The sequence below is a fragment of the Microplitis mediator genome, chromosome 9 (assembly GCF_029852145.1).
Source record: "Microplitis mediator isolate UGA2020A chromosome 9, iyMicMedi2.1, whole genome shotgun sequence".
In the NCBI taxonomy this organism is placed as follows: domain Eukaryota; kingdom Metazoa; phylum Arthropoda; class Insecta; order Hymenoptera; family Braconidae; genus Microplitis; species Microplitis mediator.
This window is the reverse complement of record NC_079977.1, coordinates 485964-513946: the sequence shown is the minus strand read 5'-3', so window position 1 is coordinate 513946 and position 27983 is coordinate 485964. Positions and strand designations below refer to the sequence as shown.

General features: G+C 31.3%; 2 protein-coding genes across 6 annotated transcripts in view; one reads left to right on the top strand and one right to left on the bottom strand.

Annotated features, from left to right (window-relative positions):
- LOC130674985 (uncharacterized) overlaps nt 1-14218 on the bottom strand; it is a 47485-nt gene extending 33267 nt beyond the window's left edge. For all 3 annotated transcript variants that reach the window (XR_008991192.1, XR_008991193.1, XM_057480442.1), the window contains exons 1-4: nt 14150-14218; nt 13996-14083; nt 13773-13924; nt 12094-12316 (exon numbers count right to left, since the gene is read on the bottom strand). Coding sequence is in view for 1 of the 3 variants with exons in the window: in XM_057480442.1 (XP_057336425.1) it covers nt 12094-12316; nt 13773-13924; nt 13996-14083; nt 14150-14157 (471 nt within the window). In the remaining 2 variants the exon portion in view is untranslated. The remainder of the gene's footprint in view (nt 1-12093; nt 12317-13772; nt 13925-13995; nt 14084-14149) is intronic.
- LOC130674984 (RING finger protein nhl-1) lies at nt 11-27947 on the top strand. 3 transcript variants are annotated; one of them, XM_057480441.1, is made up of 15 exons: nt 11-92; nt 2723-2826; nt 11201-11387; nt 11478-11711; nt 14713-15062; nt 15152-15427; nt 16971-17301; nt 19039-19253; nt 19333-19619; nt 19694-19949; nt 20027-20107; nt 24695-25135; nt 25225-25386; nt 25454-25880; nt 26996-27947. In XM_057480441.1, the coding sequence occupies exons 3-15, from the start codon at nt 11208-11210 to the stop codon at nt 27425-27427; spliced, it is 3672 nt and encodes a 1223-aa protein (XP_057336424.1). In that variant the 5' UTR covers nt 11-92; nt 2723-2826; nt 11201-11207; the 3' UTR covers nt 27428-27947. The 3 variants fall into 3 exon arrangements, with proteins under 3 accessions (XP_057336424.1, XP_057336422.1, XP_057336423.1); XM_057480439.1 differs by having other exon boundaries at nt 19333-19625; XM_057480440.1 differs by lacking the exon at nt 11-92 and adding an exon at nt 161-296 and having other exon boundaries at nt 19333-19625.
- Nucleotides 27948-27983: the final 36 nt, after the last annotated feature.

The window sequence follows — 27983 nt, the reverse complement described above, 5'->3', positions numbered from 1 at the left end:
AAGAAGGTAACGAGACGCAAAGAGGCGATTGCCAGAAATAACCAAAGACATTCACTCGAAGACGGACGGCCATCCGGCCCGGACTTATCGCGGTGCGTTTTGTTTTTAAAAATCAATTATTCACAAATAATTAATATTCAAAAACAGCACACACCCTCACAAAAAAATTCACACAGACCGACACTAATTCCCCACACAAAAATAACAAGACAAAAAATCCTGACCCCAACAACAACAAAAAAGTGATCAAAAATTTATTTTCCGGACTTTGGACATTCTACACATTAAGCGTTAATGTATGTGCAAGTGTAATTACTTCTTAATTATCGAGTGCAATCGTGTCTAATTATAAGTGTTAGATAATCCGTCTAAAAAAAAATTTGTGTTTCTCAACTCTCTATACTTTGTGCAGTGCGTCAATTAGACTCTTCCAAAAAATAAAAAAAACCTAAAATAAAAGTCATAATTAACAACCGCAATAAAACTCAAAGTAATAAAAATATGATAAATTGTAACGAATTTAAATTGAAGACAAGATGGCGGCACGTACATGTATAGTATAGTAACCAGTGCTGCCAACATATTAATGCAGTCTATCTTTATTCAACTCTTAGAATACCAGTCTGGTATTAACGTGTGTTAGTACGGCAGACATGTGTGTTCTAATATGGCCACTGGTGTCCAATTACTTGTGGTCTGTCTTCCGTACTGATTCTATTACTATTACTCTTCTCTAGCGTTCTGATACGTCTATGTGTCTCTTTACTGATGTTGCTTCAACCAGTAAATGCTACATACGACTAAAGTTTCGGTTCAATGCTTAAACATATGCCCATCACTATTCCCAATGTAATTAACGCATCAACTACTATTAATATATATACACATATATGTATATATATATAGATGGATAGATAGTAATGTTTGATACTAGTTTAATGATTCTATACGAACGTTATTACCATCTCGAGGGAATAGGAATTTATGTATAGGTATATATTTATATATATATTTCACCCGAAGCGAAAAGCTCTACTGTGAAACCCCTTTCTGTGCTGGTGAATTCGCTACTGTACTGTTCTGGTATGCATTCGAAGCACTCACGGCTAGTGTGTGACACCCTCGGACCCTCGACCCTCGACACGACTCATGCGGTTGTTACCGATAGATGACGTGACGACCGGTCAATCAAATATATCACTGACGTAACGGGTTAATTAAATTTTTATTTAGATTTACTTTTTTATTGAGGTATTTATGGGCTAACTGTTGTTTTGCCGGCCGGAATAGAAAATCCACGTGGAAAAAATTTAGATTTTTTTTTTTTTGGTAAAGGAAAAATAAAAAATTCAACAGACCAGAAAATGGATTTTTTTTTATTCTGTAAAAATGAGTGATTTGATCTCCGATGAAAATGGGGATGTGAAAAAAAAAGTAGGCAACGAAAATAAATTTTCATGTAAAAAATAAAAAAAAAAAATGGAGTTGAAAATAAATATTTTTAATTTATTTATCGCAACGATGTTTACTAAATTTCAATAACTTTTTTCAATGACATCAAAAATAAACCGTCACCTCGTTCAAGTGAATGATAAAATTTAAAAATACTATTTTTATAACCGAGTAACTAAAAAATTAAACCGTGAAATTCACTTGATAAATTTAAATATCCAATGAAAATGTTTTTCCCATCAGTAGACAATTCAACTTGATATTTCCACTTACTTTGCATCTGTTTTAATTAACAAAATTTAGTAATTAAAAAATTCAAGTAGTAAATAGTTATAAGTACTGACTAGCGACCAAAACAGATTATTACTCACGTATGAGTCAACGTATCGTATCATCACAAGTGCAGTATTCTGCTAATTTAATACCCATTAAAAATAATAATAACAGTCAGTAATTTCCGCGACGACGGCCTCTAAGCCGCTAATTAATTTTTCCCATGAAAAAATTTTTGGCAAATTTTTGAGGGGATCCTTTATGTCCAGGCGGTCCATCGTCCCCCTTCACTCCTAATTAATTACGAAATTTAATTTATAAAAATACAGCCTCCATAAATTTTAGTTACAAATTACTTTTAAATTAAAACGAAGCAAATAAACTTTTCAATTGGACTTAAAAAAAAAAAAAAAAATCATAAAGTAAATTTGTGTCTTCTAACAGTTAATAAATCGCAATACAAAGTCTTAAGTATAAAACGTAGGCGTCTTATTTCTTAAACTTTTACTTTTTCTCAAGTTTTTATATATATTTTTTTTTTACATATATATATGCTACATCCATTTTTTACTTTTTTGTTTCCCCGGTGTCAGTGTACGCGCGGAAAATGTCTCAATGATCCTTGACACGTAAAAAAATTCCAGACGTCTAGTGTATTCAGCAAAATAAAATAAAAAAATATAAATAAAATATAAACACTTATAAATAATTTAGTATGTATATAACAAAGTGTAGACGGCATTGGAGGGATAAAAAATTTATATTGACGTATATCACGAGACCTCGTCGTCTATAATTAGTTAATGATAAATATAATTGACGCACTCGCCAATTAACATTTCCATCTATCAATATCTGACTTAATTGCTCATCATCATAAAGATTACTGACTAATTTATATTAACACTTCACTGTAAACTTTTAAACTCAAAACTCAGTCACTTTACTCTAAATATTTATTTACATATTTATATATCAGTACTGTTATTTATTTCAGCTGAACCAGCGCTTTTTTATTTTGTCAAAGGGGAGAGTTTAAATAACGGGGCCCTAAAAAAGGGCCCCACACTTAATTCTTCCGCCTTAAGGCGGCAATAAGGGGTAAGTTTTTATTTTTAATTTAATTTTTCATATTTACTTTTGTGATTTTGTGAAAATATACACGGAGAAAAAAATATAGTAAATTTTACTAAAAAATATGAGAATAATTACTAAATTTGGATAGTAATCTTGAAACGCTTATGATTTATATGAAAAATTCATAAACAGATTAGCATATTTTACAAGTCGTTTAGTAAATTTTACTATCCCAGTTTAGTGAATTTTACTATCCCGTTTTGTAAATTTTACTATATAAGAATGGAAAAAAATAAAATTAAATTTTTAATAGTTTTTCAACTTTTTATTATTATTGATTATTATAATTATTATTTCTGTGATCTGTATTGGTGTTGGTGTGGATTTTAGTTTTTTAAAAAATCACTTGATTCAACCGAGATTCGAACCCTGATCTCCCGCGTGCGAGTTCTTTCCAATGTCTGACGGCCCGATGTGTCCTTTGAACAAAAGTTTCAGAACTTGTAATACATCTTTGTATATGCTGTCCCCACCAACTTTTAATTTTATCTATACATAGTAGAATTTACTATACAGATAGTAAAAAAATATAATCGTGTTGGCAAAAAATACATTGCGTATAGTAATTTTTAATATTTTGTATAGTATCAAATCCTATATTGTATTAGAAAATTTACTTTCTTAAATTTGTATTTATTAATAGTACTTGATAGTAAAATTTACTATACAAATAGTAAAAAATATAATCGTCTTAGCAAAAAATACATTACGTATAGTAATTTTTAATATCTTATTATGTAATTATTACTAACTAGTAAATTTTACTAAACGTTTAGTAATAATTACAATACAGAATGTATTTTTTCATATCTGTTAGTAAATTTTACTATAGTATTCTAATTTTTACTATACTTTTTTCTCCGTGTAAATTTATATCGTAGCAATAACTGTTTATATTAATAATGGGTCATTATTATACGGAAGTTAACTAGCAATCAATTTATCATAAAGTAAATATCAACCCATTGAACGTTCGCGTTATTGAATATATTTTTAAAATATATTACGATAATAAATACAAGTGTAATCGATTAACATGCGAACTTATCTTAACCTCCATATAAATATACGTTTTATATACTCGGGTATTGTCACGAAAATTTATAGTATCAGATTTATTATTCATGATATTTGAATTTATCATTTCGCCAAACGATTGTTGGAAATGTTATTTATTATATTTTTTCGATAAATGTCTCAATGATTTTTACGATTAATAATAGCAAAAATTTTACAAAAACAGACTAGAATTTTCTAATAATTTAAAAAAACATTTTTTTTTTTTTGTGACAATTACCGAGAGGTGGAATCGAACCGCGGAACTCGGGGTTCGGAGCTCCGGCAACCGGTGACCGCAATCGCTAGATTTTAATTCCGATTTCTTATAGTTATGGGAAACATAAAACATATTTATGAGATCGTTAGAAAATTCTCATAAATTAAAGGAAAGGCCGAAATGAACTGGATTGGATTTTTAAAGTTATAGTTCACAGATTGGGTTAAGGTCCTGGAATTACAGTGAACGCACTTGTTTCATTTAATCCCATGAACCCGACATCCAATAAAGAAAATTTAATAATAATATAATGCAACAGATCATTTATTTCAATAGTCTACAGACAGTTTCTGCTAAAATCGAATGCTATTATACTGTCCGTGAGTGTAATAGGCGAGAAATCCAATTGGTTTTCGCGAAATCCAATTTCCACAAGCTCGTAACACGAGTTTTTAAACGATTACATGCAGTAGCATTCTTTTCACTCCAATTCATTTCTACTCTTCATATATCTATACACCCATCCATTTACACAGCATATATATATATCTATATAGAAATGTATCTTCAATCGAGCTTTCGCAATATCGATTACAACTTTTTCGATTCTTTGTCATATAAACTTTTTAAAAATCCAGCCATGCTGAAACTTGTATAACGACAGATGTTGCACTGATATAACCATGTCCAGAATGTTCAATCATGTTTTTACGAGTCACCCATTTATTGTCATTTTCTTCTACTCCTCTTATTTTACCCTCTTCCCCCACCGTCGCTCTTTTCTGTTCCTACTTTTCTCTTTACTCCCACACTTTAACGTCTTCTCTTATATATATTTATATTTTTTTCTTATACATTTCTCACTAACTTTTATATATTTTTTTTTTTATCATACAATTAAGACGTCATTACACACTAAGACGTTTTCCCTTATTTAGGATATCACCCTCGACATTTATTGTCCTTGATAATGGCTCTGAATTATAGGGAATGTCTAAGTAGAATAAAGTGCAAGTGACTAAAAAAATAAAATATAAAAAAAAATTAAACTGTCAGATTTCTGACATTACGTCGAGTTTTTCTACTTACGGATATTATTTATTTATTTTAATTCAGATATATAAATATATATATTCAAGGGCCGCTCAAAAAACATCTAAAAGACAGTACTCGGATAAATTGAAGTTATGCAGCATAGTCATGATTTTGCAAATAAAAACATTTTGAAAAAAAAAAAGTCGAATTTTAATCATTTTTGGAATTTTCAAAATTTATGAGCGACCCCTCAAAAATTTTTTATTGAACTGACTTTTGGAGAGGCTTTTTAAATAGTCGGTTTTTTTGGGCCATATATATATTAGGGTGGTCCTTATTTTAGACATTTTCGAATTTTTATGCTCCCAGAGGCTTATGTGGTTCGAAATAAATAAAAAAAAATATCTTCAAAGTTTCAGGTCTTTATCTCAATTTTAACCCGTGCCGCACAGCGATGTAAGTTTCCCATTTAAATAACACGGGGTTTTTGGCATTGAACGATTAAGTTTTTATTCCGGCTAAAGTTATTGTTCGAAAAATTTGAAACTCTGTAGACTTTATCCTCATATTAGCAGCTACTCCTCAGAATTTTTACAGATTTTCAGCTACTATAATTTTGGGGCTACAGCATGATGAAAAAAAAGAAAAAAATTATTTTTTTTATTTTTAGCTAAAATTTTTTTCAAATAACATATCAAATCACTCTGCATTCTTTGCAGAAGTTTTTCCTTTTTTTCATTCTCGCACCCAAGTGGGTGAACGGCATATCTTTGTTGCACTAATACAATAATCAGGAGCATTTCTTCTCAATTACAACAGAAAAAATTCCCTTAAAGTTTAAGCTCTTAATTCTGACGGGAAGAGTTACTGCAAAATTTTTTTTGTGATTTTTTCAAGAAATATTTTTGTTTATGTTATTTGACAATATGTCTTCTTCAAAAATACATAATGCATTCAATTGATATCTGAGATCGGTATATCAATGCCACTAATCATATTATGTCTCAGTTTAACAGTTGATAAATATTATCAATAAATTAAATTTCTTTCAATGTTTGCTTAAATAAGTTGGTCACCTTTAAATTTATTATTTGTTTTAAGCAATAAATAATAAACAAAAGGTTGATAGTTTTGTGCATTATAATTTCGAAATAATTATTTGTTTTCAATTTTCTAACTATAATAAATCATTAATAAAATAGATCTCTTTTATAAATAAATATAATAAAATTAAAAAATCACAAAAAAAAAGTTTGCGACACGTGGTTCTGTTGGAATTGAGAGCTCAAACTTTGAGGGAATTTTTTTCTGCCGTAATTGAAACCGTTTGTGAGGTAATCGTAATAAATTTAAAAAATCCTTTTAAGGAACACTTTACTGCACACTAATGCAAAGTTCCTGATTACTGTATTAGTGCAACAAAGATATACCGTTCACCCACTTAGGTGCGAAAATGAAAAAAAGGAAGAACTTCTGATAAGGATGCAGACTGATTTGATATGTTATTTGAAAAAAATTTTAGCTAAAAATAAAAAAAATAATTTTTTTCTTTTTTTTCATCATGCTGTAGCCCCAAAATTATAGTAGCTGAAAATCTGTAAAAATTCTGAGGAGTAGCTGCTAATATGAGGATAAAGTCTACAGAGTTTCAAATTTTTCGAACAATAACTTTAGCCGGAATAAAAACTTAATCGTTCAATGCCAAAAACCCCGTGTTATTTAAATGGGAAACTTACATCGCTGTGCGGCACGGGTTAAAATTGAGATAAAGACCTGAAACTTTGAAGATATTTTTTTTTATTAATTTCGAACCACATAAGCCTCTGGGAGCATAAAAATTCGAAAATGTCCAAAATAAGGACCACCCTAATATATATATATATTAGGGTGGCCCAAAAAAATCGACTATTTTTTTTTTCGAGTCTCTAATAAAAATTTGTTAGTTTAAGATGTTTTAAGAAGCCTCTCCAAAAATCAGCACGATAAAAAATTTTCAAGAGGTGGCTCGCGAATTTTGAAAATATCAAAAATGATCGAAATTCGGATTTTTTGTTTCTGAATTTTTTCTTCCTCGTGGCAGCAATATTTTATATCTGTAAAATTATGACTATGCTGAAAATTTCAGCCCAATATTTAAATATTTAAACGGCGCTCAAGAATTTTGAATATTAACTGATAATATGTAACTAATACTTTGAATTAGTTTTTGTATTTTTTTATAACTCAATTACTGTCATTTCACTTAAATAGAACTTTTGCATAACCGAAAATATACAGGACAGTCTTAAACAATAAAATTGGGTAAGTTTTGAATAAGCAAAAAAACCTAAAAATTGAATTAAAAAATAAAAAAGTATGTAAATAACTTATTATTTATATTTCTCGGGTTGTATTTTTATTCATTATGATACAAATTGATGGTAAAAAAATTGATAAGGTTTATTATTAATATTCAAGGGTCGCTCGAAAACATGCAAGAGACAGTACTCGGAAACATTCAAAATTCTTGAGCGACATTTAAATATTTTAATTTTGAGCTGAAATTTTCAGGGTAGTCATGATTTCATAAATATAAACTACAGCTGCCACGAGAAAGAAGAAATTTAGAACAAAAAAATCCTAATTTCGATTATTTTTGATATTTTCAAAATTCGTGAGCGACCTCTTAAAAATTTTTTATCGAGCTGATTTTTGGAGAGGCTTCTCAAAACATCGTAAACCAACAAATTTTCATTAGAGACTTGAAAAAAAAAATTAGTCGGTTTTTTTGGGCCACCCTAATATATATATAGATAGTGATAATAAGTATTTGTAGATAAAATAATTGGAACTAGCGAACTGAAGGCTCTATTAATTACACTATAGGTATTATTATTTATGATGGGTTCTTTGATGTGATCTTGTGATATGAGAGGGCTTGAGCTTCAAGAGTACGTGAGTGGAGCAAAAACCGTTTGAGTAAAAAATAATAAAAGCTCGTGCCTGGCTTTGATAATAAAGAGCCCCGGCTTTACCAACCGACGAAAGAGAAAGCTTTCGACTTTTTCTTTAGAGAAAAAACCTATAGTTTTTTATACAATTTTTTACAAAAGGTATTCCCTGTTTTTTACTGTGGAATCTTGATTATCTACCATTTTTTATGTCGGGCTAAAAGGGAATAGAAATCTATCACGTTTGATAAATTTTAGATCTCAATTCACTTTTATAAACTCGAAATAACATTTCGTTTAATTTTACATCAGTAATTTAAGTATTCAGGATAAAAATCTTAAGTTTTTGCAAAAACCATTTTCGAGGATTAGCCAAAAAATAATTAATTATTGAGCGGGCTTTTGAAATTTTTATCGAGGGCTTTCTTTAAGAATTTATAAGTGGACTAAAAAATTCTGACCATTGAACGCGAAAAAAAATCTTGTTAATAAAAAATACCCTTATACTTTTTTTGACTTTCGTCTGATACCAAAAAATTTTTATTACGAACTTTAGAAACCGCGCGAATAAAAATTGAAATTTAAATTTATTCCTAAAAAATAAAAGAATTGATATTTTTATTTTTATTCCAATTGAGCCGCGGTTACGAACAATTACCAAAATTTCTAATATAAATATAAAAAAAATCATTTAAAGTGATATTTCTAATACCCACTATATATATTTCTATTCCCGTACGTAATCGTAAAAATAAGTGCTGGAGAATGGAAGGAGTTTCTCACACTCGCGGGCTAAATATAAATCCCTTGTAGTAACTCAACAACTTGAATTTACTCAGCTCATCAGTATATCCAGTTCAGTTATAACTTATAGCGCACAACATTTCAATTTACATTTTAAAAAAATAATCACTAAAGACCCCATCAAAAGTTACAATCACACAATTTTTCAGTGCTCGATATTTTTTATTCTTTCATCGGACTTAAAAATTCGCTAGACAAAGGTAAATCATACTCATACTTTTCATATTTTTAAAACCAGAATATATATATATGTATATATATTTTAATACTAAAAATGTCTATTAGCTGAATCATCAGATTTTTTGGCTTTTCCACTTACTGGTGACTAGAAATAATCCTCATATTTTTTGTTTATTCAAATTATTAATAGACAATATATATAAAATATATGAGAAAAAATTTATAAATAAAAAAAAATTTTTTTATTGTGCGGTGATTTATTTTTTTGACACAAAGAAAATAATTTTGAAGGTCGTGTCTTTGTGCATGAGTTGGCAAATGTACAAAGTAAATGAATCAATAAGTAAGATATATATATATATATATATATATATATATATAGGTAATGGATAAAATAATTGAATAATGAAATGAAAAATTTCGGTCTAAGTAGATAAGTAAATAAATAATAAAAAAAATGGTAGGATAAAGTTTGAGTTGGGTCGAGTGTGTGCTGTGGATAAAAAAGTGATGGTAGAGATTTGATATTGAGTGAATACGGTATATAGTTTTGTTGGTAAAGTGGACACGGTACAATAAACAACTTTTATACGCAATCAACAAGTGGATTGTCTCAAGGTAACAAAGCATCTATTCGGAAAAAGGTTTATGTCTATTGAACGTAAGCTCCACTCAATACCTTTGCTTTTAGTTGAGGTCATAATATTGTTGAGTGTTTTTAACCCACGTTTATAATTTACCCGCGCACGTCGAGACGTCTATGACGTCAAACATCGAGACGCAAAAACATCACGGGTTCATTTCACTTTTTTATTTTTTTTACTACAGGAGATGAATGACTTGATCTATTGACGGATGTATTTTCAAGTTATATATATATTTAATATATTCATATATGTGTACACTAGGGTGTTTCAGAAAAAACAAATTTTCTTTTGGTATTCAAAAATTGAAAGTACATCTAAAAATAAAAATTTGGGTGCCAATCCGAGCTCTTAAGAATAATATTAAGGTTTGCCTCAATCCATTTTTCTATTTTCCATTTAAATAACATAGGAAAAAAAATTTTTTTTTTAGAATTTTCTAGCTTACAGACCACTCAACGGATTTTTATGCGCAATGAAACTTTGTGTAGGAAATTGAACGCTGTACAAAAAAAGTCTCTTATCATTTTTTGATAAATCCCACTGTTCAAAAGTTATTTAAGTTTCAAGTCAAATTTATAGTAAATTTTGAGATCTTTTCACTTTCTGGCGAAACTATCAGTCTTATTACAAAATGTCATAGGAACTTTTTTGTAGGTAATTTTATTCCTTACAAATTATTACGAGTAAAATTTTTCGAAATTCCGCATTGTTTTCAATTTATTTTCATTTCAATGTCAAGCTCTTAAAATTAATCAGAAATCTATTTTTTTAAAAGCTTGACATTGAAATGGAAATAACTTGAAAACAACGCAGAATTTCGAAAAACTTTATTTGTAATAATTTGTAAGGTATAAAATTATCTACAAAAAAGTTCTAGTAATATTTTTTGATAAGACTGATAGTTTCGCCGGAAAAGTAAAAAAATCTCAAAATTTACTATAAATTCGACTTGAAGCTTAAATAACTTTTGAACAGTGGGATTTATCAAAAAATGATAAGAGACTTTTTTTGTAGAGCGTTCAATTTCCTACAAAAAAATCTGTTGTGCATAAAAATCCGTTGATTGGCTTAAGAGCTGGAAAATTCTAAAAAAAAAAAATTTTTTTCCCGTGTTATTTAAATGGAAAATATAAAAATGGATTGAGGCAAACCTTAATATCATTATTAAGAGCTCGGAGAAGTACCAAAATTTTTATTTTTACTTATACTTTCAATTTTTGGATACCATAAAAAAAAAATATTGTTTTTTTTTTTTGAAACACCCTAGTGTACACATTAGGGGTGAGTAAGTAGTGTGTGAGTTGAACTGAATAACTCGAATAGTAATAAAATTTTTTTACAAATAATTATTTTATATTTATGACTCGTCAAAAAATTATTGGGGGTGAAAAAAAGTTTTATGGATTTATTGAGCCGAGGGTAAAAATTTAAATTAAAAATAATGACAATAATTACGAATGTCGTAGGAATAAGATGGAGCAGTTTGAACAACTGCTCACATGCGCGATCTGTCTAGATCGTTATAGAAACCCAAAACTCCTGCCATGTCAACACAGTTTTTGTATGGAGCCATGTATGGACGGGCTTGTCGATTATGTGAGACGACAAGTAAAATGTCCAGAATGTCGGGCAGAACATCGTATCCCTTATCAGGTAATTTAACTAATAAATTTATCCGTTGACAGTCGAAATTAGGTCCTAAGACACATGAAGATATATACTTTTTTTTTTATTTAATCCCAGGGTGTGCAGGCATTCCCGACGAACGTGACGTTACAACGGTTTCTGGAATTGCACATCGAAATAACGGGAGAGCTCCCGGATCCGACGAGCGGTCAGACAATGGAACGCTGTGGCGTATGTTCTGAGAAGAGTTACTGCTCACTCTGCGTCCATTGTGATAAAAAATGTTGTCCTGAGTGCAAGGATGCACATATGGACATACTCAGACGTGAGATAACACGTATCAACTCACAGGTAATTTTTTTTCCTTACATTTTCTACTTTTTCTATCCGTCAAATTAATGAGACTCAAAAACGGACTTTTTGTTGCGCAATAAAATATAAAAATTAATTTTTAAAAATAACTGAGACTTCCTCCCCTTAACTATTTGAATATATGATCAGATACCAAGTTCCTAATTAATTCTATCATCAGAATAATTAATTTAATAATATAAATATATAAAGTTTTATCAAAGTGAGCAATAAATGTCTAGTCGAGGTAAATATACAGTGGAATTTAAATGGAAGGCAATAATAAAATTATATATAAAATTGGACAGGAAACGAGGGTGACAAGCTAGTAATAAATATATATATATATATATATATATATATATATAATAATAATAATTACCTCGGTATGATTTTTGGCACGTCGTACGTTATCCTTAAATTGGCCTTTAATATTACCAGGAGGATTGTAATTACACACGATATAGATCTTTTTAGATTCACTTATACCAATTCCTAATCCCATTGTCTCGGTATTGTTCCATACAAGTTGTGTAAAGTGACCTACTTCCGTTAAATTATCTGCAGACGGCTCATCAAACTTGTAAAACTTTATCTCATTGTACCTATTGTTGCAATATTTCCATTATAGTTTCGTTTATTCTGACAATTACGTAACAACAATTCACTAAATTTGTTTATAGGGGAGGGAGGGGCAAAAGGAGGTACCCCCAAAATTTCATAAAACAAAATTTTTTTTTTTTTCGGCTAATTACTATAAATCCGATATATTTGCGCATTTTTAGCCCTACGCATGACACTTGGGGCAAAATGGACCAGTCAAATTAAAAAAAATTTAGTATATTAATCGATTTGTCGGCTAATTTTTTGCAGCTGGGGCAAATTTAGCCACTAAAAATATTTGAAAATAATATTTTATTTTTTAATTGATAGAATTTTTCAAATAATGCAAAATAATCTGTAATCTAAAAAATCGAAAAACACGTTTTTTGGGTTCAAAATAATGAAAAATAAGAAATATAGAATTTTTATTTTTAATAAATAACAATTAGTAATTAAGGCCATTCTCAGACAGTGCTCCCCACTTTTTAAAAATTTTCAATGACTTTCAACTGTCATGAGCGTATCAAATTTTTATCAATTAATTAAAAAAAAAATTAAAGCATTAATTGAAAAAAGGACAACGTAGTCGTAATTTTGCCGATATATAGATTTTTAAAAAAATTATTTACATTTGATATCAATTAGGAGTTAAACAAAATTCGTTAAATAAATTTCAGTAAAATCGTCATGTCAATTTTCTAATTCGAATTTTTAAATTTTGGCGGCTAAAATTTATTCAACGAATTTCGTTTAACTCTCAATTGAAATCAATTGTCAGTAATTTTTTAAAAATTCTTTATCTTAACAAAATTTCGACTACGTTGTCCTTTTTTCAATTAAGGTTTTAATTTTTTTTTAATTAATTAATAAAATTTTAATACGGTTATGACAGTTAAAAGTCATTGCATATTTTTCAGAAGTGGGGGGCATTGTCTAAGAATGCCCTTAAGCTAATCGAGGGGAAACGATTTATTACACCTAAAAAATATTTTTTTGAGTAATATAAAACCAAAAATAGTTGTCAAGAGAATGAAATACATTTTTAATGATGAAAACAATTTAAAAAAAAAAATTATAATTTTTTGAAGGGGGGCCTCTCTGCTCCACAAAAAAATTTTTTTTTTGCCTTCGTATCCACCAATGATGTGAAATGTAATTTTTAATTTGGTACCCCATTTTGCCCGCCAAAAACAAAAATTTTATTTTGCAACGGCAGCTAAAAATTTTGTCTATTTACCTTGAATGCCATTAAAAAAAAAAAGATTTAGCGTATTTTAGTCCTCGAAAACTTAGAGTTTCCTTAAGTACTCCCTTTCCCCCCCCCTCCCCTATATTTGTAAATTATTATTTTGGAATAGTCGTTTTTCGTTTTTGGGTTGGCGGGAGAATTTGGTAATTTATTTGTTATTTAAAATTCGGACATATTTTTTTTTTTATTTATTATTTATGGAAATTTACCATGACTTAACAACTTCCTCGGGTAGCATTTCCCAATTTATATTTTTACTTGTAGCAACATAAAGATTCTCACCGTAAGAATTGTTTGGCCTCCGCTCAAATATATCTCGCTTTGCCAAATCTTCGGCCCACTCTTGAGCAAATTTATTCAACTATCATAACAATATCATAATTATTAGTATTATTAGTATTTTTATACATAAATAAATAAATAAATAATTACTCGATCATCGATTGCCAGATCCGGTGACTCATGTTGACTTCGATATCGATTGTGATACTCGAGAATTTCACTTGAAAATTTTGCCGTGCTGAAGAAAATAAATTGTAGGAATAAATTAATGAATAATTAGTTTATTAAAAAATAATCAACTTACTCAGCCATTTTTTGAAAAAATAAATTTGAGGTCGAAAGTAAAAATTTATCGAAAGGTTATGAAAATATTAATAAATGACAATCGATATTTTTACTGAATTAAAAAACTATATCGTCACAGGTGTCTAAGGACATAAAATTTTTTATACGCCCTTACGGTTCCCGGTACCTAATTCAGAAAAATTGAGGGCGTAAAAAAAAAATTCGAAATTAGGTAAATTTATATTTTCATACTTTTTGATGAAAAATATATCTTTTGGCAAATAAAAATTTTATATACGCCCTTACGACTCCCGGTACCTAATTCAGAAAACTTGAGGGCGTAAAAAAAAAGTTCGAAATTAGGTAAATTTATATTTTTATACTTTTTGATGAAAAATATATCTTTTGGCAAATAAAAATTTTTTATACGCCCTTATGCCTTTAGAATGATATCTTTTACTAGGATACGCCCTTTTGGCACCTGCCACGTGATATATATATATATATATATATATATATATATATATATATATATATATATATATATATATATATATAAATATATATGTAATAAAATTCCAGATAAGACGCGGCCTTCATCGTCTCCAAGATGCATTGGCACTTGTTGAAAAAAATACCTCCGGTCTGCAGACAAACTGCGCGTCTGTTGCCGAAGAAGTTGATGAAATTTATCGACGACTGAGTAAAGCTCTGAAGGATCGTACAGAACACCTGCGTAATGAGGTTGAACGTTACTCCGGCACAGAGTTACGTAGTTTAATTCAATTAAAAGAAAATTTAGAACTCGAAATAGCAAATATCCAAAGCAATTGTGATCTCGCTGACGCTCATATCAATGAAAATGTACCTTGGGATGACGCGGAGCTGCTTGATACTAAGGAATTATTTCTTCGTACGGTTGAATTTATCAGGTGGGTAAATACCTTGGAGGTGCATAAAGTAATTCGTTGATTTAAATGCGCGGGAAATTTAAAATAAATGGTGGTAATTTTTTTTTTAGAAACTTTGAGTACGAGGCTGGGGACTATGGCCGTCGTGTGCGTTTCGTAATGGCCCATGATCCCAATCAGTTGGTACTACATGTTGCGGGGTATGGAGAGCTAAACATTAAGCCGGAAACTGGAAGCACCGGGCACTTAGGTACCACTGGGGGATTAGCGCCTCCTGGGGGACCTCCTGGACTGATGAGGAGCAAAAGCGATCATCGTCTTGCTTCACAGTATCGCCAGCAAGAAGAGGAACGATTGACGAGGAATCGTTATGCTCCTGATTACGAGTAATTATTTTTATTTTATTCATAGTATCGATACTTTAAATTTGTATCGAAATTCTATGGACTTTGATTTATTTTTTTTTATTGCCCGGGTGAAAAATTTCAAGCCAAAAAAATTTTTTTTCGGCCGAAAAAAGGTCCAGGTAGTGAACACAAACCGGGAACTGGCTAGACTGAAATTTGGCCGATAATGAGGCTTGAAAATCGGGTGACTCGATTTGTTGGCCAATTTTCGGGCTGTTTATTCAAAATAACAAAACTTCGGTGTGTTTTCGGCCATTTTTAATAAACGTCTATGGTTTTGTCGTGATTTCGGTCAAATTTAGCCGTCACGGGCAAAAATTTTTATCAGGATGATAATTGATAGAAAAAAAAAAATTGATAAATTATGAAATAAAAATAAAGAAAATCAGCCCACACTTCCGACCTCAGCTTGAATACAACTGTCACGATTATTGGAAATACTCTTCATCGAACAAATTTTCAATTGCCAGTAGAGGTAAAGAAAAAAGAGTAACTGAAAAAAAAGCTAAATAAAAAGAAACAAGAAAAGGCTAAAATAAAATAAAATGTTATATATAAAATGAGAACGATGTTCTCGCATTCAAGTCCCTTCGATAGATTTCGACAAACGAAGCACGTTCGAAACGTGTAGTGGCCTGTAAAAAGTATTCGATCCCCATCGCAGATTATTCTGGCCTACAGCCAAATGTTAACTCTCTCCTCTCCTCTTCCACCTTTTTTATTTTATTTTATTTTATTTATTTACCTTTTTTACTCTTCATCTATAAATTTTAACAGACATAAGTTTCTTTTTTTAGATTGACCCAAATATTTATATCATTATAAATAATTTTACGTCGCTAGCTCCATTTTACTAAACTCAGGCCATTCCCGAATGTTGCATGGAAAAAAAACATTTTTTTTTTACCGATCCAGGGAATAAACTTTCCGAGTTAAATTAATTATTCATTAAATTACGTATGCGACGGTGTAATAATCAACTTTGTGTCCCAACTTTTTAATTATATTTAACTTAAACTTTTTACGTTAAGAAATTTATAAAATTTTTTTTTTACTTCAAGTCTCGCGTTTTCAACATTTATAAAAACATTCAGATTTTCGTGACCGGCTCAATAAAACTTTCAAAGAGCTCTTAGAAATTAATCCAACGATTAATTATAATTATTAAAATTAATCTAAGGGGTAGAATGAGCCTCTAAGAAAAAATTCAGGCTGGCCAAATTCACCCTAATCGAAATTGAGAATAAAAAATTTTGAATATTATATTTATTTAAGAAATAAAATTTCCTTTGAAATGAATACCAACAAGACGGGGTTCAAAAAATTTTATGACACCTTCGGGTGATAAAAAAAAATAAAAATTAAAAATTTAAAAATCTATTTTATTGTAGTCACCGAGCAATTATTTGATAACAATATGACCTATATATATTGATAAAAAAAATATATGAAATTTTTTTGATAGCAGTATGGCGACAGTGAGAACTAGATAGTAGAGTATAAATAATTATTTTTTTCAAAGATATGACACACCAGAATATGAAACACCGAGAAATAAATCACGTTATCGCAGTCGTTTCATGCGTCACCGGGACGGCGAGGAATCTGACGGCGACACAAGATCGAGCGTACGTTTCACATCGTCGACGGATTCAAATCAACGGGAAAAGGTATTAGACACAGAGGATGCCGCACGCGGACCATTGTCTGGTATATTTCGCTTAACCGATTCACCGAGGGTTATGAAAAAGTTACAAGAGTGTGAGAGAGCGAGTAAACGCAAAAAAGATGAGCCACCGGCTGCTGTAACACCCACAGCCGCTCCTACTCAAACTCAAACACCCAAAACCCAGGTAAATTTAAATAATAGTTACCTCTGTTACTTCTACTACTGCTTCTCTCTATTAATGCTCATTTTTTTGACCAAACACAGAAATTGTATCAATAATTTATGACGATCTAATAAAACTTTTCATCCAATTTTTATTATTTATTTTATTGTATTTATTATTAAGGGGGATAGCCACTGTGAGGATCGAAAAAATAGGTGATTTTCGGGAATTTTTTTGACTGGGATAATAAAGGAATTTAGGGATCGGGTTTTTTTTGTTTTATAAAGTATACATTGAAGATAATTCTCCTAAATTTTCATTTAAAAATATCATGTTGTTACAAAGTTATAAGCATTTTTGTGGAGCAACAAAAAAATTTCCCCCACCACGGTGTCATCTCTAACTCAAAAACGGATTATCAGAAACAAAAAAACCAAACGGCGTTGTAATCTGTATGCATGTGGTTATCGTTGCACATAGAGGATTTTGAAAATTTTGATTTGAAAAAAAATGGCGACATATTAAAAATTTTTTCGTTATTTTTTCTCATTTTTTTGGATTCAAACAGCCCTAAAAAATCTTAAAAATCAAAATTTTCAAAATCCCCTACGTGCAACTTTAGCTACTGAATAGACGAATACGGCAAAAAAAAAAGTTGCGAATCGGTTGATATTTATGCAAATTACAGATGCCACCAGTTTAAAAAAAGTAGTTTCGAGAAAAATGCGTTTAAATTTTTTAGTCGATGCAGGGGTCAGTTGACGCGCTGTCACAAAAATGACTATAACTTTAAGAATATTCGGAATTTTCATATAAAACTTTAGATACATACTTTTGAACATATACACTTTGATTTAATAAAAAATTTTTTTTTTGAAATTTCACAGTAGCTATCCCCCTTAATTAACAATAACGAATTTTTTTCATTACTTGAGATAAATATCCTCCAGTGGGGCAAAATGGACCACATTAATAATTATATTTACCCTAAAAAAAAATTACGTTTGTAAAAATGATTTTTTTAAAACTCATTTTACCCCATGGAAATTTTTTACTTACAAATTTAAATCTTGTAGATTTTTTTTTGTACGCCGGTAGAAACCCCGGGAGCCATAAGGGCGCGAAAAAATTCAAAATTACTGAAATTTGTATTTTTATATTTTCAGATAAAAAAAAAAAATATGCGCCCTTATGGCATCCGCAGCACGATATTTCCTCAATGAAAATTCTATATTTGTAAAAAAAAATTAATTTTTTTTTTAACAAATAATTTATTTTTAACAGTGACCCTGCAATTCCATACAAACGTAACCGACCGAACGGATGAGTCCTCGCCACGAAAACTCGGTCGTCGGAACCAAATAAACAAATAAGTTCGAAAAACAATAGTTTCACATACATTTGCTAGCACAAAATAAATAAACACATAAATAAATAGTTAAACAAATGCATAATTACAAAATTTTATTTTATTCCCAGTAATTTACATAATAATAATATTAATAATATTAATAATAATAGTAATAAATATTAGCAATAAATTTCGGCTGACTTAGTTTTGTGAGGCTTCATTGGCTCGGCGTTGGTTGCTGTTATGGAAACAAAATCATAAATTTATATATCAATTACTGAAACTTTATAAATTAATCAGCAAGCATGAAATTAATTTAATTAATTATTTTTATCTCTAGTAGTTTAAATTTTTTAACAAAATAATTGTAAGCAATGAAAATCTAAAAGAATGAAAATTAATGACAGGTACAGCCAAAAAAAAATCCATCGGTCGCTAAACAGACCAGCGAAGATGACGAGATTTCCAGAATAAAAAAACAGAATAAAAATAATCCAACTCAAACGGAAACTGTCGAGGAGAGACAATCAGTACCTGCAACACCGACTTCTGTCAGTTCACCGGTGACACGTGAAAGTGAACGCGAAACAGAAGAAGTTATTCGTAGACCGACAATTGTTAGGTCGGTCTTTGTAAATAAATAATTAATTATCAATTACTAATTAATGATACTTATCGCCGTTTGAATATTATTATTACAGTAGGAGGACATCTTCAGAAGCTCATACACCTGGAGTGCGAAGCGCATCATCGGATTCAAGTACTGGATCTGAGAGTTCAACGGGCTCTGGAATCCGAAGTACCGGCGCAACCTTCACAGCTGAGGAGATGAAACAGAAGTACCTCTCAAGAGCGCCCCCGTCTTCTACCAACACAACTAGTAATGTCAATAGTGTTGCCAATCCAACAACAAACGTCACAAGTGCCCGTGAGAGCGCCGTTACGACGACCCCCAGTCCCCGGCCGCCATTTCAAAGCCGTTTTTTAGGTGCAGGTCACTAGCCCGCCATTTTGTGTCTCAATATTTTATCAACTCGCAAAAATAACCTCTGACTATTGCAGGTAACCGCTCAACTCCAGCAGTCCCAACCCCAGCACCAATCGTTGAGCCGAAAAAGGAAGAGGACGATGACACCTCCAGCTCGTCTGAAGAAACGGAAACCGAGACCGAGGAGTCCGAAACAGAGACTCGAAGTTCAGCTCCTGCTAGCACTGAGCGAACTCGGGAAGTTGCGATGGCCAGAACCGATATCGGACCGTTATTGGCACGAAGTGCCGAAGCACGACGTGGCAGCAAAGAGGAATCACCGTCAACTAGGTCAGTTTGTTTCAATTAATCGATTAACCGATTGGAGAATTGGATTTTTTGAAGACTTATTTAATTTTTTGTGACAGATATTCATCACCACGAGGTAGTCCAGCTCTTTCAACATCATCACCAACAGGAATGTCATCACCAAGCGGCTATACCAGCAGGTTCGTAGCAATTGCTCACGACAATCACGACTTGTCTTCCAATTCCGTTAACACCCTGGACAATAATGTTGTACATTATAGGAGCGTTATTAATCAAAGTGACGACGCATTATTATTATTGGGTGATAGTGTTGATAATAATCAAGCCGCGTATAATAATAATAATAATAATAATAATAATGATAAATATAATTATGATAATAGTTTAACGGGTGAGAAGATATTAGCATCAAACGAACAATATTCCAGTGTCCCATCGATCGTTATTACCCCTGACGACAATAAATTAATAAGTGTTAATAATGACCCTGATTTAACTCTTTCGCTACAAGATAACAATAAGAACGGTATTGATATTGATAATTACAGACGTGGGACAGATTACGAACTAGACCAAAGTATTGTACGTGATAACCTAACGCGCGATTATTATGAACAAAGTGACTCCGCGGACAATCAACCCGAGGCGTTGACCATTCGATTCGATAGTTACGAGATGGGTGAGCTCGAAGAAGGCGATAATGAAGGAGCTAGGATCCTTGGTAGTATTACAGAAGAAGTTTATGAAGACACTGATGCTTTGGGGAGAGATGATTCCGTAGATCAACAAGTCGCGGGCATTAAGTCTGACAGTGAAATCGTTTCCGGTGAATCGGATGAAGAAATTCTTAGTGATAGTAATGAAGATTTGGGGGGTGGAAATATTTCTATTGAGGTTAATGATGGGAAAAATTTTGTCATGGCGACCAATCAGTTAGACAGTGGAAATTTCTCCAGTCAATCGGGTAAGGAAATTGATGATCGTATGAGTGATGATAAGGATTCTGATGAACTGAGTAATGATGGAATTAATGATGAAGTAAGCACTGAAAATATTAATATGAAGTCAATTAGCAATGAAATTTCTAATGAAAAACTCGCGGTTATGACGTCCAGTGAATTAGATAGCGGAAATGTTTCCAGTGAATCACATGATGAAATTTCTAATATGAGCAATGAAAGCCATAGAAATTTTTCAAACGAAATCGCGGTTATGAACTCGGAAGATATTCAAAGTAATTTATTCCCGAAAAAAGTTTCCCATGATTTAGTTGAGAGAATTTCCCACAAGATGAAAAATGAAGACATGAAAAATAATTTAGGCCTTAGAAATATCGCCAATGAACTAAATGGAGAAAATCATCGCATTGCTAATGAAGAATTTTCTTCTTTGGACCATAGAGAATTAGGCGAAAATAAAACCCTTGAAACGGACGATGAAAAAGTAAGCGAAGGCATGCTGACTGACACTGAAGATCTTGGGGAAATTTTGTCTAGTGTAGTCAAAAGCGCCAAGAAAATGGAGCGCGAGTATCTGCATCAACAGAAAAATCATCAAGGGGAATTGGAAAACGGAACGGAAACAGAATCCGGGTCCGAGTCTGAGTCCGAATCTGAATTGCAATCACAGTCCGAAAACGCGCAGACGTATTCGAAAAGTAACGACATTTCCGAAATGTCAAGCTCGTTTTCTACAAACCAGTCTGATAAAATAGACGACATATTCAATAAAAATTCCATGAACGATAATTTGTTTGACGATCAAGGATGGATCGTTACTGACGAAGATCCACTGCCTCTGCTGAAAAGCCCAAGTTCAACAAATTCAATCTCCTCCAACGAAAAGACTGATTTTTTTATAAATTCTGATCATAATTCAAGTAATTTTGACAATCAAAATGGATGGAATTCATTGGAAATTCAAAATTCAACTGCCCGGAAAACTGAAAATAATTCAAATGCCGATTCCGAAGCTGAAATTTTTAACAACAATAATTTAGTGCACAAAAGTTACAATGGATGGCTAGCAAATGAGAGGAACAATAATTCCGAACAAAGTACAAGCGAAGCGAGCACAGATGGCGCCGCTGCGGATGTTCTAGAGAGGAACAAAGTTGACGTAACCTCGAAAAATCTTAGCGGAAAGAATGATGATGATGATGATAATGATGAAATTGGTGATAAAAATGAGGATAAGACAAAGAATGAAAGCAACCAATCGAGAATGGACAACATAAATATACCAATGCAAATGGTAACAACTGTCTTCTGTGTTTCTGTATTGTGTTATGGCGTTCTAACGAATCTGTTCCTCTGACTGAACAGTTTTGTCAAGTCGATTAACAGATAACACTTTAATAACATCACATTACATCATGGATTTTATCGTACGATTTTGTTTATGTAAAAAGAAAAAGTATCAAGATATTTATATTATAAAAAATATATTAATCATCGATTTGCTTAAAGTACAATCGGAATATTTCATTTTATGTAAACAAATGGTCTTCGCCTCGTGACGTAGCATTAAAAGATAAAAATTTGACGTTTGTCGAATTTTTAAATATTTAAATTTTGCATTTTTCTTTTTACAAATTGTGATAATTGTACGTGTTCCGTAAATAATTATTAATTATCGTTAAATGCTAATATCCATACCCATAAAATAATAAATACGCGTAACTGACTTTGCTCAATTTATAAAATACCATTAAAGCTTTTTTTAAATTTTTATTTTCATGTCTTCCTACACAGAAAAATTGGATTTTTTCGCGCGAAAAAAATTTTTTTTCTTCATGATGCAAAAAATTTCTTAGAGCGGATAAAAATTTTCTTAGTTCCAGAAAATTTTTATCTTCAATTTATGATAGAAAAAAATTTCTTGGGGTGGGTAAAAATTTTCTTAAATCGAGTAAAAATTTCTTACATCAAGAATTTTTTTTCTCGATCTAAGAAAATTTTTATCTTCAATTTACAATGGAAAAAAATTTCTTGGGGCGGGAAAAATTTTCTTGGGTTAAGTAAAAATTTCTTACATCAAGAAATTTTTTTCTTGATCTAAGAAAATTTTTATCTTCAATTTATAATAAAAAAAAATATCTTGGGGCGGGAAAAATTTTCTTAGGTCAAGTAAAAATTTCTTACATCAAGAATTTTTTTTTCGATCTAAGAAAATTTTTATCTTCAATTTATAATGAAAAAAAAATATCTTGGGGCGGGAAAAATTTTCTTGGGTTCAGTAAAAATTTCTTACATCAAGAATTTTTTTTCTCGATCTAAGAAAATTTTTATCTTCAATTTATATTGAAAAAAAAATATCTTGGGGCGGGAAAAATTTTCCTGGGTTAAGTAAAATTTTCGTACATCAAGAAATTTTTTTCTTGATCTAAGAAAATTTATTCTTGATTTAAGAAAATTTTTATCTTCAATTTACAATGGAAAAAAATTTCTTGGGGTGGGTAAAAATTTCTAGGGGTGAGTAAAAAATTCTTATATAAAAAAATCCATATTTTCTGTGTATTGTTTATTGTTTCTCACTTAATTTTTTATTTATTTTTTTACGCGTATTTGTGTTATGACACTTTGCTGTAAGCACAATATTATTAATAATTAATAAATAAAAATCATTATAATAATTTGTATATTTAAATATAAAAAAACAAATTTTTTTTGTACTAAGTTTGTTGTTGTTGTCCTATATTCGTTTACGTCAGTTTGTTTATGTGGTTAATAAACATAGTCTTGTGATAACTCGTTTTATTTATTTCCCTTGTATTTAAAATTAAATTAAAGTTTAGTTAAAAAAAAAAAAATACAAATTAAATAGGCTTAAAAAAAAATAAAAGTAAGATACTCCCGTTTAATAAATTTTTTTAAAATCCAGTAATTTTTGTTTTTGTTTTCATTGGAATGCCAGTAGAATTGCTTTTAAATAAAAATAAAAATATATAGAGAACAGTAGAGTAGAAATTTAGAAGTAGATTAATAAAAAAAACTCACGGACGAGTTAACGTTTTGTACTTTTTTTTTTTTTCTTTTTTTTTCGCTGCACGCGCGACTAAATTCTACGACGTTACTGAGCGAATAGAGAAAATAAAATCTAGTTGTTTATAAATAGAGTATTGAGATGTAAAAAATATTTATTGGCAATCTGATTGATGTTTATATATATATAGATATATTTGGTTGTCATGTGGCTTGTGGCCAAAATTAATTGGAGTAATTGGTATTTATAGGTATAGATTTATATTTAAGGTTAATGAGGTCAATGACAAAATACTAGTTGAGTTTGTTCGATAACTCGTGACGGATTAAGCGCAATTTGATTTAGTAAACTCATAAACTAATTACGCGATAATATTGATTGAGGTGATATTACATCATATATTTAAATATATTAAGCCCTTATATATTTTTAATTTCGTTAAAATAAAAATAAAGATTAATATTTGGGGATTTTCGTTTTTTTTTTTTAATTTTGAATTTTTTGAAAAACTCATCAGAGACAAGTACGGCTTGTTGGTACTCATTTGAAAGGAAATTTGACGAGGAACATTTCAAAAAAAAAAATTTTGAAAAATCTTCGGTAGTTTTCGAGAAACATGAACTTTTCATAATCTTCAGTTTCGGGAAATTCAAGTAAATTTGGTCTTGGTACTGTTTTTTAAAAGACTTTTATGGTTTATAAAATTATTATTATTATATTTATTTAGTAAAAAGTAAACTGTGAGTATTTCAAAAATAAATGGGTAAAAAAAAAATTTTCAGATTTCTGAACAAGAGCAGAAGCCAAGCGGCGGTTACAGCGCCGCGGGAAAGAGAGCGTGAACCGGAACCGGAAGTCGAGCCACTGTCACCGCGTTCACGTTACGCGGCACTAAAAGAACGCCGTCAACGAGTGGCACGATCAAGAAGCTCACACAATTTTGGCAACGATGACATTGATTTGGACGAGGATCCACCGTCGCCCACAACCCAATCGCCCAACGCCTATCTGGCAGCTAAATATGGCGCCGGCTCTGAATTGGCGCGCAGTCGCAGCACCCATGCGCTCAAGTCACGTGACCCGAGTCCTGAGCGTGATCGCCCGGGAATGGAGAAAGATGGCGCCGCACTCAGCTCATGGGCTCGCTATCTCAAGAACAAATATGGCAACAGGAGCACTAAGGACAAAGAGCCCACCTCTACATCATCGATTCCATCCTCTAGGTATCAAAATTACCCCCCTAATAAAACCCAAACAATTGGAAACTAATCCGCGGGAAATTTTGAATAAATGAATTAATTCAAATTTTTAGCACCAGCGCTGCATCACGAAGACTATCACTGGGATTACCCTTAAGACACGCCGGTCAAACTTCATTCGAATCTTCTGACGACGACCAAAAAAACCCGTCAGGCTCCCCCACGTCTCCTACAGCAGCTCAAGGTATCCCCGCGGTAGCAGGTTCCTCCACTAGGTAATTACTCTAATTAAAAAATATCCAAACTATCAATTAACCTGCTCATTAATGACTTTTATTAAAGGGGCCAGTACCTGCTGAAGCGGAGACAGCTGTTGAAATTTGGGATGCGGGGGAGCGGAGCCGGATGTTTCACTTGGCCACGTGGCCTTGCGGTCGGTCCCGACAACTCGATTGTCGTCGCCGACAGCTCAAATCATCGTGTGCAAGTTTTCGATGGAAACGGAAACTTCATCAAGGAGTTCGGTACTTATGGCAGCGGCGAGGGCGAATTCGATTGCTTGGCCGGTGTCGCAGTGAACCGGATCGGGCAGTTCATTATCGCCGACCGTTACAATCATCGTATTCAGGTTCTCGATCCGTCAGGAAGATTTTTACGCGCTTTTGGATCACAGGGCACGGGCGATGGACGATTTAATTATCCGTGGGGTATCACCACTGATGCATTGGGATTTATTTATGTTTGCGACAAAGAAAATCATCGGGTCCAAGTCAGTAGATCTTTAATTAATCGATTAATCGATTGCCATTAGTGATTAATGATCAATACCCTCGCGGTTTTGGAAATACCGAAATAATACCGGAATTATACGGTATAAATACTGCATTAATTTGGTATTATTCAAGTTATTTTGGCCAGTTTTTTTGCCGCATTACTACCAAAAATTTACGAAAAAAATTCATAATATTTACGGTAATAAAACAGAAAAAATACGGTATTTTAACAGCATTAAAACCGTAATTATACAGCATATTTTCGGCATTTTTGCAGCATCAAACCGTTCTACCCGGAACAAAAATTATATATAATTATATAAAATTTTATTTAATTATATATAATTATATACAACATTATATAAAGTTATATGTACAATAACTGTCATGAAAAAAAAAAAAAAAAAAAACCGCCAATTCGTGGGCTCGATCCCGAGTCTTAATGATTTAGAGCCTGATCTGTTAACCATTATGCCAAATCGCTTATTCGAAAGGTGATGCTAATTGTATTTATATCTATACAAACAAACTTAAGAAAATTGAAAACCTCAATTTTCCCGGATTCTTATTTTCACTTACATTCTTTTGTTTTAATAAGAAATGTGTGAACTAATAGAATAAAATATAAAATTTTACACTTTGCACATTTTCGATGATTTTAACCGCAGAAGCAAATATAAAATAAAACAAAATTTTTCACAATTTTTTATTATATCAGGATAAATCGGGCAAAATCGCAGGATATCTACGGTATAATTACCAAAAAAATACGATTTTATTATTATAAAATTATCGCATTATTGCGGTATTTATATAGAATTTTTTCGGTAAAGGTTCGGCATTTTTATAGTTTTTTTACGGCATTTTTTTGGTAAAAGTTCGGCATTTTTATAGTAATTTTACTGTAGTAATCTGGTAACTCTACAGTATAAGTACAGGAAAAAAACTGGCCAATATAACCATATTATTACCAAATTATTACGGTAAATTTACGGCATGTGTATAAATGCCGAAAATTTACGGCATTTTTACGGCATTCGCAAAACCGCGAGGGTAAATATCAAAGGCTGGTAGCAAAAAATGATTAATGATTAACGATTAATGATTTCAGGTTTTCCAGTCTGATGGAACATTTGTTGGTAAATTTGGATCATGCGGTAGTGGACGTGGGCAATTAGAGCATCCTCATTACATTGCCGTCAGCAACACAAATCGAGTTATTGTCAGCGACAGCAACAATCATCGCATACAAATTTTTGATGTAGGCGGTCGTGTGCTGACGGCCTTTGGTTCTGAAGGTTCCGATGACGGGCAATTCAAATTCCCACGTGGTGTTGCGGTCGACGATCAAGGATACATTATTGTCGCTGATTCTGGTAACAATCGGATTCAAATATTTACGCCCGAGGGTGCATTCCTGAGAGCTTTCGGGAACTGGGGCAGCGGAGACGCCGAATTTAAAGGCCTCGAGGGTGTTGCCGTAACTTCTGCCGGCAGTATCGTCGTCTGCGATCGCGAGAATCACCGAGTTCAAATTTTTTAAATAATTATTTATGCTTCAATGGATTTTTTTTTATTTTTTCCTCTATTTTAATAAAACAATTAAACCCTAACCTCGTTCGAAAAAAATTTATCAACACTAAAGTTTTTTTATTTATTGCAGTTTTACTTTACGTTATTAATCAGTCACGATATTTAAATATTTATTACCGTATGATATATTTATTAACAGTGGCACGCGAATCATATATATCAACAATAAAAGTTAATTTACTTTGTATTCAGTGGCAAAAGTTTGTACCGTTTGTATGCTTTTAAAATAAATTGTTGGCTAGATCGTGATAAGTATCAAATATATTAAAAAATTTAGGCAATCAGTCGGAAATTTTATTTTAACCTTAAAGTTTTATTATCATGTTGAGTAATCATTTAATTGAAGAGTTTAAATAAGAATGAGGATGTGTAATGAGTTTATAAAACGCTTGCATTTTTTGATCTTATTAAATGTAATAATTCAAAATAATTAAATGAATTTTTGAATAAAAATTATGAAAAATGTACTTCATACTTTACCGTTCGAAGTTGAGTCCGTAAAGGAA